At 34.0% G+C, this 16,324-nt stretch overlaps 1 protein-coding gene across 1 annotated transcript; it reads right to left on the bottom strand.

The window, feature by feature from the left end:
• Positions 1–3,865: 3,865 nt before the first annotated feature.
• LOC18046220 (disease resistance-like protein DSC1) lies at positions 3,866–8,937 on the bottom strand. The gene is made up of 5 exons (XM_006440905.2): positions 8,334–8,937; positions 6,998–8,090; positions 5,943–6,239; positions 4,818–5,804; positions 3,866–4,560 (listed from the first exon to the last, which is right to left on the bottom strand). The coding sequence occupies exons 1-5, from the start codon at positions 8,825–8,827 to the stop codon at positions 4,027–4,029; spliced, it is 3,405 nt and encodes a 1,134-aa protein (XP_006440968.2). The 5' UTR covers positions 8,828–8,937; the 3' UTR covers positions 3,866–4,026.
• Between the last annotated feature and the right edge of the window lie 7,387 nt (positions 8,938–16,324).

Below are 16,324 nucleotides of genomic sequence, written 5' to 3' on the forward strand. Positions count from 1 at the left end.
TGGAAACCCTTTGCAACTAACTTTGCTTTGTATTTTGCTACACTCCCATTTGTGTTTTGTTTGATTTTGAACACCCATTTACTGTCAACAACCTTGTATGCCTCTGAAAATGGTACTAGTGACCATGTTTCATTCCTAAGCAAAGCTTTATACTCATCTCTCATAGCTTGATGCCAATTCTGATCACTTAGAGCTTCTTGAACAGTACTGGGTTCTTTGTTGGTTAAGGTGGTTATGTAAACTTTTGGCTTGAAGATTCCAGATTTTGATATGGTTACCATTGAATGTGATGGTTGTGAATGAAGGTTTCTGGTTTGAGTATGATTTATGTGCTGGGAATTAGATAGCTATGGTTCATTTTGTGGTTGTGATTCAGTTTGTTGTGGTGTTGGTGATAATGGTATGGTTGATGAGGAATGTTCTGATATTGAAGTTTGAGAATGCTCTTGTTGATGTAGATTATTTGTGCGTGCAGAAACAGAAGGTACTTGTTCATTGCTTTCTGAACTTGCTGATTGAAGATCTTCCAAGCTGTTGTCAGTTAAGGATAATGTGGAGAGATGATAGATTTGTTGCTGGGAAAAGTTTGACACTGGTTTTCAGACAAATGAAAGACTTTGGTTGTTGAGTAAGGGAATGTATTTTCATCAAAGATAATATGCCTTAGGATATGAACTTTTCTTGAGCTTATTAAACACTTGTAACCCTTGTAAGAAGGATCATAGCCAATGAAGATGCATTTGGTGGTGTGAAAATCAAATTTGTGTTTATTAAAATCTCTCATATATGGATAACATAGGCAACCAAAGCACTTAAGAAATGAATAATTTGGTTTGTGCTTAAAGAGCTTTTTACGAGGAGATAAAAGCTTAAGAACAGGTGTTGGTAACCTATTAATATGATATGCTGCTGTGTGAACAGCTTCCCACCAAAAATGAAAAGAAAGATTGGCTTGAGCTAAGAGTGTTAATGCTAATTCAATTATGTGTCTGTGTTTCCTCTCAATAAGACCATTCTGATGATGAGTATAAGGGCATGAATGTCTAAACTTGATTCCATTTTGACTGAGAAAATCACTGCTCCCCCCAGATCAGATTGCAATTCCTTAATCTTGATATTAAACTGATTTTCAACTTGTGCCTTGAACAGTTTGAAAACTTCAAATGCTTGTGATTTAAGCTTAAGTGGATAGATCCAGGTGTATCTAGTGTAATCATCCACAAAACTAATGTAATGCTTGTATCCAGTTTTAGATACAGTAGGTGAAGGTCCCTATATATCAGTATGAATTAGTTCTAATACTCCTTTTGTTTTTGTTTCAGTAGTTGGAAAATTTTGCCTGTGAATTTTGCCTAACTAACATGCCTCACACAAAGAATTTGCACAAGACACAATATCCTTTTGAGAGATCTTTAATTGCTTGCAAGACTTAACTAAATGCATCAGAATCATTGAACTTGGATGACCAAATTTTCTATGTAACAATGTCATTACATCAGATTTGGTTTTGCATTTATTGGAAACAGAATGATAACAAGCTTTAGAAGGACTATCAAAGCTTTGAAAGCTAGACAACAATGAGACATGTTTATTTAGTTGAGTATGACAAAGATGAGATGAAGGAAATGAAGAAGAAGAATTCGAACTCAGCAGCAGCTTGTATAGACCTTTTTCAGCAAGTCCCTGCAGCAGAACTTGTCCCTTCATGTCCTTCACAAAACAAACATTCCCACAAAATTCAACAGTTATAGGATTATCAGATGTCAGTTTGGAAATACTTAGTAAATTTTTGGTAATTGATGGGACAAGTAATATATCTTTAAGTGCTATTCTGGAATGTGCAGATAAGTAACTTGATGCTCTTTGTGAGAGAAATGCAAAACAAACATGAGTGATAGACAAACCTTGACCATTACCAATTATGAGCTAATCAGTACCTTTAAACTCCTCACTGATCTGCAAGTTCTCCATGTTGTTGGTTAGATGGTGAGTTGCTCCACTATCCAAGTACCATCCATCATCAACAACTCCTTCAAAGTTAGCCATAAATGCTGCTCCAGGAGTACAAGCATCAAAACCAGAATAATAGCTACTGCCAATCATAGGATTATAGGCTGAAGACATATAGTTGAAGTTCTTATAATCTTCAAAGTTTGGATTTGGAACAAAACCATCAAAATTTGACAGATATGCTTCTCTAGGTGCTTTTCCTTTTCCAAAACCCCTTGGCATTGGCACATAATCTTCAACAAATCTATGCCAACAAATTTCAGCAGTATGACAGGTTTGAAGCAAATCTGACATACAGAGTCCCTTGGATTGCTATTGAAAGCTCTCTGTGATCTATTCTTGATAACAGATGGTGAATTCTTTGGTGCTAAAGAATTATGACCATTAAAAGGACTACCACCAGAATATCCTCTACCAAAACCACTTCTAAAACCTCCATTAAACATTCTTGGAGAAAAATTCATATTACCTCTACCAGATAAAACATTTCTACCACCATAATAACCTTCTCTCTTAAAATTTCCTCTAGGCTGAGCATAATAAGCCTTAGGATGAAATGCATTAGTATATGCATTAGTATATGTATAGTTAGCATTGAACATACTCTTATCATCCTGATCTTGTTCCAACCTAGTTTCATGAGTGAGCAATAATGCATAAGCATCATCAAATTCCATACGTGAACCAGTTATGAAGGTAGCAATATCACGGTATCTTGATCCTAATCCTAATCCATTGAGTATGGTTAGCATTAGATCATTTTCTGTTATCGAGCTACCAGCACTAGCAAGCTTATCAGCTATTGCTTTCATTTTAACACAATAATCTTCAATACTAAGAGATTCCTTTTTAAGAGTGTTCAGTTCATATTTGAGCTGAAGAGCTCGAGCTTCAGATTGAACTCCAAACTTCTTTTTTAAAGTTTTCCATACACTAAATGAGCTTTCACAGTTAATAACAAGACTGAGGATACCTTCACTTAGTGTTGACAGCAGCCAACTGAGAAGAATTTGATCTTGTGATCTCCAGATCTGATACTCAAGATTCTCAATTCGTTGTGTAGATCCATCAACTCCAGCTAACAAAATACTTTCTTCGGGTGCTGATTTGATTCCAGTTATGAAGTCTTCTAGTCGATTACCTCTGATCGAAGCCAGAACTTGTGAACGCCAAAGCAGATAGTTTGATCGATCTAGTTTAATTGGATTCGTGAAAGAGAAATTGATTTGAGTGTGTTGATTTGTATTGTTGATTGCTGGATTTTTCATCATTGTTTGCTGGTTATTGTTTGGCTCTGATACCATGTTTGAAAACATAAATTCTACTGATCTATACTGTTTGGTTACTGAGAAAACTTACTCTGTTTTACTGAGAAAACTTCAGAGAGTTTTTGGATTTTATTTCTTCTTTTCTTAACATCAAATGAGTACAAAGCACAGCTTTTATACATTAATAACAGAAAAGAAAACAATAGGAATCAAATCTCAGAAGCCTTAACTGAATTTGCTGAGCTGGCATTGCTTACTTAACTAACTTTAGCTCAGCAAATTCTCCCACGTGCTAACCTTGAGCTGACTGCTTGTACACGTTATGAGCTTCCTTAACAAATTCATTGAGTATAAATTGGTAAGAGATTCAGAAATATTAAGATTTGAATGTAACCTAAGCTTGAGACTAATTCAAGTTTTGTTGACTTGACGCTGCTTAAGACTACTCATCGATGAGATTAATTTCATTCAATCAATGAATAATAAAAAATAATGGATAGAGATTCAGAAAATTTCATGAAAGAATCAATAGCATTTAAACAAATAGAAAAAAGAAACACACCAATTACAGAGATTCAATGTGCAGGGACAAAAGGGGGAAAAAAAAAGGGCCAACAATTTTACAATGCTAAATACACATACAGGAAAAATGGTCATATTCTTAAGTAAGTACCAACTGAACACAACGTACTGAAAGAATCGAAAACATACAAAAGAAAAAAGAAACCAATAAAAACAAGACATATTTTCAGTCTATTGGGGTTAAAAGTCGGTCACAGCTGAAGCTTTCTCTCGAATCTGGGGCATGAAACAAACGGATCCCACATTTTTTCACTGGGCAATCCAGAAATTCATTACCTTCTTGAAGATAGCCTTCTTGAAAATAGAACCGGACTGCCACAGGAATGCAATTGTATTTCCGAAAATCATTAAATTCCTTATTATCGAAGAAATAGTACCCAAAGAATAAGTGATCATACACTACACAATCAACTACCCCAAGTAAAGTCCTCTGGCTCGTGCTGCAGTGCTGATGGTTATCTTTGGGTCTCACTATGTACTCACAGTACATGTTAAACTTTTTTTTTGAAATGCAGAAAAATCTAAACTTTCCGCTAAATCTTAAAATAACACTAAAAGCCAACCCAAATACTCTTTCATTATTGAAGAAACCTGGTGGCATCTCCAAGGTCACACAAGATCCCACACTTTGAAAGCTAAACCACTTTGGAATTTCATTCCAAGGTAAAAAGCCGCGACCTTGAAGCCATGGATAAGATATCTGTATATACACACGAATCATTATTAAAAAAAAATATTGTTAATAAAACTTAATAGAAGACAGATCACTAATATTTTTAAACAGAAAAATTTAATCGAAAAAGACAGAATTAACTGTAAAATTATGAGGCATTGAAGAAAGATGTCAAAACAATCAATTAATATTATATCACCGCACACCGCGTTATAGTTCATTCTGTCATCGCTTTCTTTAGCTTTTCTTCTAAATAAAAAGGAGAGAGTTAATTAAAGACATACCTTTTCCCGTGCTTCTTTTAAACGTGCGGTTGCCAAAAGCTGAATTTTCTGCAAGGCGCCTTTGACAATTCCTCCGAGGTCATTCGGATCTAATTTAAAATTATCGCTCAGGTACAAAGTCCGTAAATAAGATTCATTACTACTTGGGAATAAACCTGGTAATGATTCCAGTGCCGTGCAATGATGCGCATCCAACCAAATCAGATTGCATGGAAGCTTTGGTAAGGATTGAAGCCTCTCACAATACCTTATGAAGAGCCTTTCCAAATTAGAAAGTTGTATGATGCTTTCTGGTATTCTCTCAAAATTGTTTCCCTCGAGATGTAGTTCTGTTACCAAGGATAACAGGCCAAGACTTTCAGGTAACTCCGTGATGCCGCAATCATTTAGATTTAAATCCCTTAGATTTTGCAAGCCATCCACAGAGAATGTGATTGGTAATGATAAACCCCTGTTTCTCCCAAAATATATCGCACGAACGCTTTTCAAATGGACGATTGATGGCGGTAATTCTCTTATAGCAGTTCCTACAGCATGCAAACTATCCAAAGCTTCTAAATATCCAAGTTCCTCAGGCAACCTCTGAAGATTTGAGCAACCATCGATATTGAGAACATCTAGAGATTTCAACTTACAAAGGCCGCTTGGGAGACTCTTGAGACTTTTACAATCTGCAAGGTCCAAGCGCGAAAGCTTAGATAGACACTCGATGGATGAGGGCAGTTCCTGCAGTGCAGTTCCATCTAAATGCATTGTTTCTATATTACCAGATGAGATCTCTGGAAGCCTCTTCAGTTTTGAGCAGCCCGAAAGATTGAGTTCTTTAAGCAATTCCAAATGAATTCTATCTGGAAGACTTTGCAAGTTTCCACAACCGCTTAGGTTCAGGATAGCCAGCTTGTTCAGATGTTGAGTCGACAACGGGGTTGGAGTTTTTGAAAAAAAATTGAAGGCAGCAGTGATTATCTGGTATAACTTGCCATGATTCTGCTCGGACGAAAAGAGAAAAAACCCAAAGAGGAAAAAAAGAAAAAAGAAAAGGACACCAAGACAAATCATTAGCATGTATGATAATTAAACATTGTTACCGAAACTATATTGTAATTAAGATATATGTATGCATACCTGCACAATATCGAAAAGTTGTTCAATATTGCTATAAGGCATTTCAAGTAAAACAAGTTTCTCTGGATGAATATTTGAAGGCAATGATTTCAATGGATATCCATGCCAGTGCAGGTACCTCACTTCAGTAAATTCAGAACCTTGGAAATGGGACACCTTACATTTATTCTCTTCATCCATTGAGCTATAAAATTTCAAAATTCTCAAGTTAGGCATCTTTGCGAAAACGTTGGGATGCAGATTGATGTCTTTTACTTTAGACATATCCAACGAGATGCCCTCGATTGCTTCAGTCCCCTAATTATCAATAATAGAAAAAAAAAGATTATATCAAATTTTTATATATAATTCAAGTTGATAGTTACTTTATGGCAGTCAAACTCATATTTGTAAAAGTACAAAGAAGCATAATTAATACAAGAAAATCTAAACATTTAAACTATATCTGTATGTATGTATACAAATTGTTATATACAAGTGGACATAACATATTGCTGCACACTTCCACAATTTTCTTATTAAACTATGGGGCTAATTATTTTGGCAAATATAAAATAGAAAAATTCAAGAAAAGGTTTAACATGTAAAATCTAATATTAATTTCAATATTACCAGAAAAATATTACTATTTACAGGGTGAGACGTATTTATAACCCCAAATGAGCCTTTTTTTTGAGAATTTTAATTGTAATTAAAGAATCTTAAAAGTCAAGAGACCATTACGTAATGAATTAATGATGAAAGAAATGTCGTGTTAAGAGTGCAAAGAAAATTACCGATGAAATGGCTATTAAAAATGAGGAAATTGAAGTGTTTAGGAGAGAACAAATGTGATGAATAATGTGAAAAACTTAAGTTGAATTTGTGATCAACATGGTAAAAAAGAGTTAATGAACAAGGATAAGCGGACTTTAAACCATTAATATAAAGTACAGGGGTTAGAATTTTTTTGCACCAATTGTTGTTATTCAAATTAAAAGCAAAGTTCAATCAGAATATTAATCTCAATCAAACATATAAAAAAAAAATAGAAATGAAAAATTATTGTTGCGCACCCTGTTTTCTGATAAAATTTTATAAACCTCTTTGTGATGCCACAGCCGACTGCGTTTTCCAGGATCATTGGTAGATTCTTGTCGGACAATTTCTCTGCCCATAGCTCGCAATAAATCATGCATTTTTATTTTATTGCGGACTGATATAGTGATAAGATGCTTATCAACAAGAACTTCTATTCCCGATGTAGCAAAGAATTCACAATCATCAAGGAATTTTGTCACAGTGTCTCTGTCATCATCGATAAAGAAACATGCAATATCCAAAAAAACATTTTGCTCTTTGTCATCCAAACCATCATAACTTATTTTTAAGGCGTCCTGAATTCCTTTGGGGGGAGCTGTTTCCCATTTACTTATTGCATTTTCCCAGACCTCTCTTCTCTTTCCATAAAGATAGCGACCCAAAACTTCAAGTGCTAATGGAACTCCGCGAGCATATTTTATTATCTTGCATGCCAGCTCTGTATGACTTTCATGGGGATGATCTCCTCCAAAGGCGTGTCGACTGAAGAGCCTAAGGGCGTCATCATGTACCAATTCCTTCATCTGATATACTTCATCAACTCCACAATTTGCAAGCACTTGTCTATCTCTCGTTGTTATTATTATTCGACTCCCGGAAGCAAACAAATCGAGACGTCCAACTAAATCCTTTATTTGTCTTGGATGATTCACATCATCAAAAACAATTAGAACCTGCTTGCGAGTAAGCTTCTTGCTCTGAAAATTGAGGTCGATATTCGGAAAGTTCATCACATTTCCATCATTCAACAATGCAGAAAGAAGTTGTTGTCGCAAGTCACCTAATCTGCCGGTTTCTTCTGCCTCTCTAACATTACGAGCAAAGAAAGAACCTGCAAAATGTCTAGAGATTTTGCTAAAAATGGCACCCGCAATGGTTGTTTTGCCTATACCGCCGATACCCCAAATGCCAAGTTTGTAAACATTCGTTGACCCAGTGCGTAACAATGATTCAATTTCTTTCATGGGTAATCTAACTCCGACCAGGTCTTCGTTTTCACTTTGAAATGTGTCATCCACCCTCTTCAAAATTGCATTGACAATTTCCTCAATAAGTGCAGATTCAGTCCTAGCAAAAAAGTAACAATATTTAGAAGTTCACATGTATGAAAAGGAGAGGGAGATCAGAGCGTGCATTTTTAGCTAATTTAATGTATGGGAAAATGATCAGAATACAAAGTTCTTTTATTAAATTAATCATTCATTAACGATTAAATTTAATAAATAACAAGAGAGTTGAGATCATTTTCTTAAAAAAAAAATTTGAAAACTAGATATGCGTGCAAATTTAAGAGAGAGAATTATTGTTGACCTATAGACACGAGAATCAAAGCCAGAGAGATCGGCTGCTTCCGTCAAAGCATTCCTCCAACTTTGCATCTTGTCCGGGAATCGTTCTCCAAGCTTCAAAAATGAATCCCCAAAATTACCGGTTTGCTTTCTCACGTGTGATGGATCAACCCGATAGAAAGCTGGTATCACAATCTGTGCATACTCTTTCTTGCATTCGAGGATCTTTAGGAGTTCATCCAGGCACCATCTGGAAGAAGCATATCTTTCCGAAAAAACGATAATTGAAATGCTTGATGCCTCAATTGCATCCAAAAGAGACTGCGAAATTTCATCTCCCCTCCTAAGATCGTTATCAATGAAAGTTTCTATGCTTTCCCGAGACAAAGCTGAATAAAGATGGCTAGTAAAGTTCTCGCGGGTGTCCTCTCCTCTGAAACTTAGAAATACATCATACTTGACTTCAGGATTAGTCAAACTACCATGTGGATGAGAGGAAGAAGAAGAAGAAGCCATAACAGTTCAATTGATGAGAGAGAGATTTTGATGATCAGATGTAAATTACTCAATGCCTTGGAAAACTTCGCTGACTGCAACTGAAGAAACAAATAATGGATGACAGCTAAAAGAAGAAACGAAAGTGTAAATCCGACCGCACAGATGGCTTCATTTTTGTGTTGGAGATTGTGGCCGTACTGTATGTACGTATCACGTTTTTGCATTTAGCGCGTCTTTGGAATACAGATACCATTAAAAACACTGTTCTCATTAAAGAAATACTATCACAAATTTGGCTAAAAAAGTAGAAGAAATTACACTGCATTAAAATTCAAATTAATGCAATTTTTACCGCGTTATATAATCACGTCTTCCCCTCGGGTTTCAACAGCAACGCACTAACTTTTAATTTATTATTTCATTAAGTTTTATTAAATTAGTGTTGTTATTTGTATAGACAAATTATTATCTTGAAAATTAATGCTCAACAGCAGTCCAGCAGCTACTCCAAATCACCATTGTCGCCACCGACCGCCAGTACCGCGCGCCTTCAGCCCCCGGATTGAAATCCTTATCAATAGAGCGTTGCAACGTACATCTTTTTATCGGAAATGGACCATCCGTTGTTCGTAGAAATTCATCTTTAAAATTCAAAATTTTGACAGTAAATATACCGTTGGGAAGATCTACCAATAAGGATTTTAAAGGTACCAAAAATAATGTCAAATAAAGCCTTATTCTTATACCGGCGACGGTTCATGTTGGTCGACAGTAGCTGTGGCAACCATTGGTGAATTATTTTATTATTTTTAATAAATTTTGCCAATAAATTAAATATAATTAACAACATAAAACATTAAAACATTAATAATATATATGATATTAATTATATATATATATATTAATACAAAATATTATTATAATAATACAATGTATCCTACATTAACTAATACAATATATTATAACGTAATACAATGTGTCAAATACATACTTAAAGGATTACTCAATGACAATGCATATCAAATTATCAAGGATATGCGTATGGTACATTATTATATTGCAATGCATTATGTTATTTTACGCGGATTATATTGTATTCGATTGTATTGTATTGCATTGATATTGTATTGTATATTTATATTCTTGTTATACAGCATTTTATCCTACATTATATTTTTTTAATTAAATTTTAAGTAATTCATTAAAAATTTATGTTTTCATAAAAAATAAATATTACAATAACTTAGAATACATAAATTCTTGAAATTTTTACATCATTTTTTTAATTTTTAATTGGAAACACGACCTTTAATGTTACATTACAAAATCTCACGGCTAATATTTAAGATATCATAATCATAAAAGAACAATACAAGTAGGGACAATGACATATGTAAAAAAATAATTTACTGGGGGCTAAATTAAATAATATTAAAACATAAAACTAAAAACTTGGATATAATTTTTTTGATTTAATGCAATCTCTAATTAAAATGTGGCACCCACAATTCAATAATTAGGAACTATATATATTTTGGACTGTGGGCTTTGATTTTTAAGTCAAAGTATAACTTTTGTAATTAATAAAATAATAGTTTAAATTTTAAAGGATGGAGTTATCTAATAATTTGACAAGACTATTTAGAAATATGTTAATTTTTCTTTATGAAATAGAGAATTTTTTTTTCTTTTTAGTGGGGGCTTGAGGCCCCAGTGGTCCTATAGTGAATCCGCCTCTGGATAGGGATGACAATTGTGCCTGCAAACCAGCCCGCTGCGGATAATTTTGCGGGTTGTGAGCGGGTTTGATATTACAAATTGAAGTTTGCACTTGGATGTGAGTGAGTTTGACATTAGCTCAATATCCGGCGGATACATGCATGGATATCCGCTAGACCCGTAATTTTTTTTAAAATATTTAATTAAAAAATTTAAATCTAAAATATATATAAAGAAAATAATGCAATTATGCAAAGTGCCAAATAACCAAAGTGTTTTTGCATGGACTATTTTTCTTTAACTCAATGCATGAATTATTTCATTATTATAATTTTTTTGGGATTAATTTTTGAAAAATATTAATCTTAATCATTATTATAGGCATCATGTTTGATAAGTGCTAATGATGGTGAATAAAATGAAGATCTTCTCTTCGGGCTTGTGTTGAATGATAATATGAAATGTAATTGTTATTTTTAAATACTAGTTTGTGGTTTTTTAATGGATTTGTATATTTTATACTTAAATTTGAGAATTTGTGTTTGATTGATGTTGAAATTTTAATTTTTCATTTATATTGGTCAAATTTAAGATTGAGTATGTTATGTAGAATTTGAGCTTATTATTGTAAATTTATATATTGAATATTTATGATTTTAAATGTACTAACCCGCAAAAAATTCACCGGATACCATTGTGCGTTTTGTAATTGTCAAAACCTGCAGTGGGTGGGCTTTCTTAAAAAAATAAAAACCCACTATGGGTTATGGTTGAATTTGGTAATTTAAATTTTGTGCGGGTTTAGATTTGGTAATAGTAAACTCGCTGCGGGCAGTGCCCATTACCATCCCTAAATACAAGCACCTAAACTGTACTGTATACAAAATCTTATAAAGCAAATTGAAGTGCATTCTTCTTGTTGTGAAATATGGGGTGAAGAGATCAGCCTACACCATCAATAAAAGAAAATAATTAAAGGAGTCAATGATCCGAGTCACCGTTGCAGTACTAGTTATTGGGGGCCTTCGCTTGATAATTACAACATTTGGAGGTCCATTTGCAGGCAAAGTCCAACCGTAGGAGAAGGTCATGCACATTCGCTTTTCCTTTCCCATTAGATAACGTGATGAACATCATCTGCCACATGGCATCTCCTTTCGATCAAAGTCCAACCGTAGGATGTGACTTCGACAAAGGCAACAAGTACATATAAATAAAAAGGGAGCAGGGCAAGAAAATTAATTCACCAGAATATTTTGTACTAACTGGAAAGAAGAGAGCAAAAATGACATCCCAAATGATTTCAACGCACCATGTTTGAATGTTACAGCAACCACCGCAGTCGCTCAAACAAGCATGGTCGCACAAGGTGGCGTAGCAAGAAAATCAAATTAATGGGGAGTAAAAATTTATAAGGTTTTAGATAATTTTGATTTGTAATAGATATAATTTCAATGGATTTTAATATTAAGTTGCCATTTAAAGTAAATTTGAACTTGAATTTGATGCATTTAAGTTTGTAATTTCGATTAGTATTGCTTTCTTTTAAAAGGTAGGGGAGTGTGGGAAGTCCAAATTAATTTTTTAATTCTCTACCTCTTTAGGACTTGAACTTGGATGGTCAGCCAAATAAAATTGTTTGAAAATCACTTGGTTAAGCATCTCTGAGGGCATATAATTTGGTAAAAGGTGTCATTTTGAATTTTTTGGACTAAACCTTGCCCCTTAGTGACTCCACCACCACCAGCTCATTAGCTTGAAGTCCATCGCAGCCTTCCCCCTCACCATGCGGTGAATATAAGTGAAAATTTTTTTTGATGAGCTTTGTGACTCTAACTTGAAGAGAGATACGGTTGGAGAAATCTAAATATTGAGCGGTTTGCTGCAAGTTGGATGAAGTTAATTAAGCTAACATTTAATAACATTACTAAGGTTTTTTGGAAAAATATTGGACAAAATTTTAACGTTGTTTAGCTTTTTAAACATGTATATGTTACAAAATTAATGGGTGAAGCAGAGTCACAGCTAACATGAAATTAAAAGAAAATGAAGAAAAAGCACACAAAAATTTATGTCGTTAAGCTTTTAGCTTACGTCCACGAGCGAAAATAGAAAGAAAATTTTTTACTAGTGAAATAAGGATTACAAATATTATAATATTTTTGGCTCACTATTTAGAACTCCAATGCACTCAATCTCTCAAATCATTAAAAAACACAAGAATAATAAAAACTCTTAAACTTTCACACAATTCTCTACTTCTCTCAAAGAATCGAAGAGATTTTTTTTTTGGATGATGAAATGAAAGGGTGAACCCCTTAATTTATAGCCAAAATTTTGGGTACTATTCACCTATTTTTTCAATTATTTATTATTATTTAAAATTCAAAGTTTGATATTCAAACTTTGAATATCTAGAAGTTTGAACTTGATATTCAAAGTTTGAAATGTCTAGAAGAGAGGCACCAATCTTGACATTCTCCCACTTGTAGATCTGATTGAGAGCCAATCAATCTTCATATCATCCTTTTTGTTTCGCCATTGTCACGTTGCTTTACTTCTCTGCTAGGCTACAAGAGGATCTACTCTATACAAACTTGTCAGTATTGATTGTCTTGGTCAAAATAGTTATCAGGTTCTCCTTGGTATATATCTTCTGCAAATCTACACTTTCGTTTTCCACTACTTCTCGGATGAAGTGGTACTGTACCCCTATGTGCTTTGTCTTAGAATGAAATGCTAGATTCCTTACAATGTGCAAAGCCCTCTGATTGTCACAAAACACAACAATTTTCTTTTGTTTGTGCCTGAGCTCTTCTAATAACCTTTGTACATAAATAGTTTCTTTGCAAGCTTGTGTAGTTGCCATGTGTTCTACTTCTATTGTAGATAGGACCACAACAATTTACAGTTTCGAAACCCAGTTTACAGCTCCTCCCTCAAGTGTAAACACATCGCCAGTAGTAGATTTCCTTTTATTAAGGTTTCCTACAATATCTGAATCCACATAGCCCCTAATAGTAAACTCGGATCCTCCGTAACATAATACAACATATGATGTTCCTTTGATATATCTCAGAATCCTCTTCACAGTTTTCCAATGCTCTCCACCAGGATTTACCATGTATCGACTGACCACTCCCACTGCTTGTACAATGTCTAGTCTCGTACAAATTATAACAAACATTAAACTCTTTACTGCTGATGCATACGACACTCGAGGCATTTTTTTCCTTTTTACTTCACTTGAAATTACAGGAAGTGAGGTAGAAATTGACTTACAATATTGCATGTTGAAACGCTGCAAGATTTTCTTCAAGTAATTCTTCTGAGAAAGCCAAATCTTCCTATTATCTATGTCTCGATAAATTTACATCCCTAGAATCTTATTTGCTAGTCCGAAATTCTTCATTTTAAATTCCTTAGCCAACTATACCTTTAATTGTTGGACTCGATCTTTGTTAGAGCCTGCTACTAACATGTCATCCATATAAAACAGTAAAATGATAAAGTCATTATCCTCAGACCTCTTGTAGTTTGCACAATGGTCAAAACTGAATATGTTGTATCCAAGGTTCATGATGAAGGAAATCAAATCTCTAATACTAACATCTCAACGCCTGCTTGAGACCGTATAAAAATTTGTTCAACCTGTAAATCAAGTTCTCTTTGCCTGTTTTAGCAAAACCTTTTAGTTGGAATATATAAATATCTTCTTTAAGTTCTCCATGAATAAATATAGTTTTCACATCTAACTGCTCTAGATGATGGTCAAATATAGCACACGTTACCAAGACAACTTTGACTGTTGTGAGTCCAATTACCGGAGAAAATATCTCATTGAAATCAATGCATTCTTTTTGAGCATATCCTTTCACCACCAATCTTACACGATTCGCTTCACTTAATCATTGCCATCACATTTGATCTTATAGACCCATTTTTTACCAATGACTTTTCTTTCATGTGGTAGTGGTACAAGTTCTCATGTCTTATTCTTGTGTACAACTTCAATTTCTTCTTGTATTGTTGTCATCCACAAAGTAACATTTGAGCTATTTAAAGCTTTATGGAAATTTGATAGCTCTTCATCCTCTGTTAGAAGACAATATATAACATTGATCTCTGTGACATGATCTGAGTGCCACACTAAAGGTCGTCTCTTACGGGTTGACCGACGAACTTCTGGAGCCTCAGACTCGACTTATTCGTGTTCCTCATGCTCTGACGTTATTTCAGAAGAATTTGAATATTATTTTTCTAGATTATTTTCAACATATACCAGCACAATCTCTGACTTTTATTTTACAGTGCTATCATCCCTATTTGTCCTTTGCTGTTTATCTTCTATAAAGATAACACATCTGTTGATGACAATTTTGTGGGCAGTGGGGTCCTATAGACAATACCCCTTTACTCCATCGGCATATCCCAAAAAGATACATCTTTTAGATTTTGAATCTAGCTAAGATAACACCTCTGTTGATGACAATCTTGTGGGCAGTGAGGTTCTATAGACGATACCCCTTTATTCCATCAACATATCCCAAGAAAATATATTTTTTAGATTTTGAATCCAGCTTTTTCTTTCTTAGGCATTGTACATCACGTATACAGAACATCAAAATACATGAAGGTGAGAGTAATCAACTGGCTTTTCAGTCCACATCTCCATTGGAGTCTTCAACCCAATTGCTGTGGATGGTAATCGATTTACTACATAACAGACACTTTTGGTTGTTTCTGCCTAGAATGAGTTGGAGAAACTAACAATTCTCAACATAACTCTTATCCTTTCTGTAAGAGTTCTATTCATATGATATGTCATTCCATTTTATTGAGGAGTGTATGCCACCGTAAACTGTCTCTGGATACCTTCTTATCTATAATATGTAAGAAACTCGCCATTTGTATATCTTGGAATAATCACCCGACTTTTCTTGATTGGATACACCCAACATATCTTGGAATAAGCATCAATAAAAGTCAAAGTATTTTGTACCTTCCATAAACATGTATGGTGATTCCTAAATATTAGAATGAACCAAGTTTAGAATGCATTTATTTCTGGCAATAGATATACTGAATTTCAATTTATGCTACTTACTTGTAATATAGTGCTCGTAAAATGGTAAGTTTATCGATTTAAACCATGGAAGCAATTTTCGCTCAAAAAGAATCTTCAAAACTTATTCTGATATGTGGCCAAGTTTGAGATGCCACATCATCACCAATTCTTTTCCATTTGACGCGACACACGCATCGACTTCCTATATTGTTTCCCCTTTAAGCATGAATAGATTAACATCGATCTTTTTTGCCTTTATCAATACAAGTGCGCCTTTAACAATATTTATAATCTCATTCTCCACATAAGTTTTACATGCATGACTATTTAATTGTCCTAAAGACAATAGATTCTTCTTCATAAAATAATTTGTGTGAACAGAAGCTGTGTGAACAGAAGCTGATGGCTCTGCATAATATAATCTTTATCATGAAGCGAACAAAGTGGTTGGAGAATTTGGAAATGTGAGCTTTATTCCTTTTTTATTTTATTTCATTTTTTTTCAGGCATCCATTTAGATTAGAAGAAATTGCAGCATATACACCATGATACTTTGAAAATTATCTAAATACACTAAAAAATTGGATTTGCCAAAATTTTCATCAATACCCTTTAAAAAATGATATGAAATTACTAAATTATCCTCATTTTAAAACACTTCAACTCAAACGTAACTACTTTGTTCAAACAAACACTCATTCTCCATATATGCTAAATCGAACATCAAT

This window comes from Citrus clementina, unplaced genomic scaffold (assembly GCF_000493195.1).
Source record: "Citrus clementina cultivar Clemenules unplaced genomic scaffold, Citrus_clementina_v1.0 scaffold_3, whole genome shotgun sequence".
In the NCBI taxonomy this organism is placed as follows: Eukaryota; Viridiplantae; Streptophyta; class Magnoliopsida; order Sapindales; family Rutaceae; genus Citrus; species Citrus x clementina.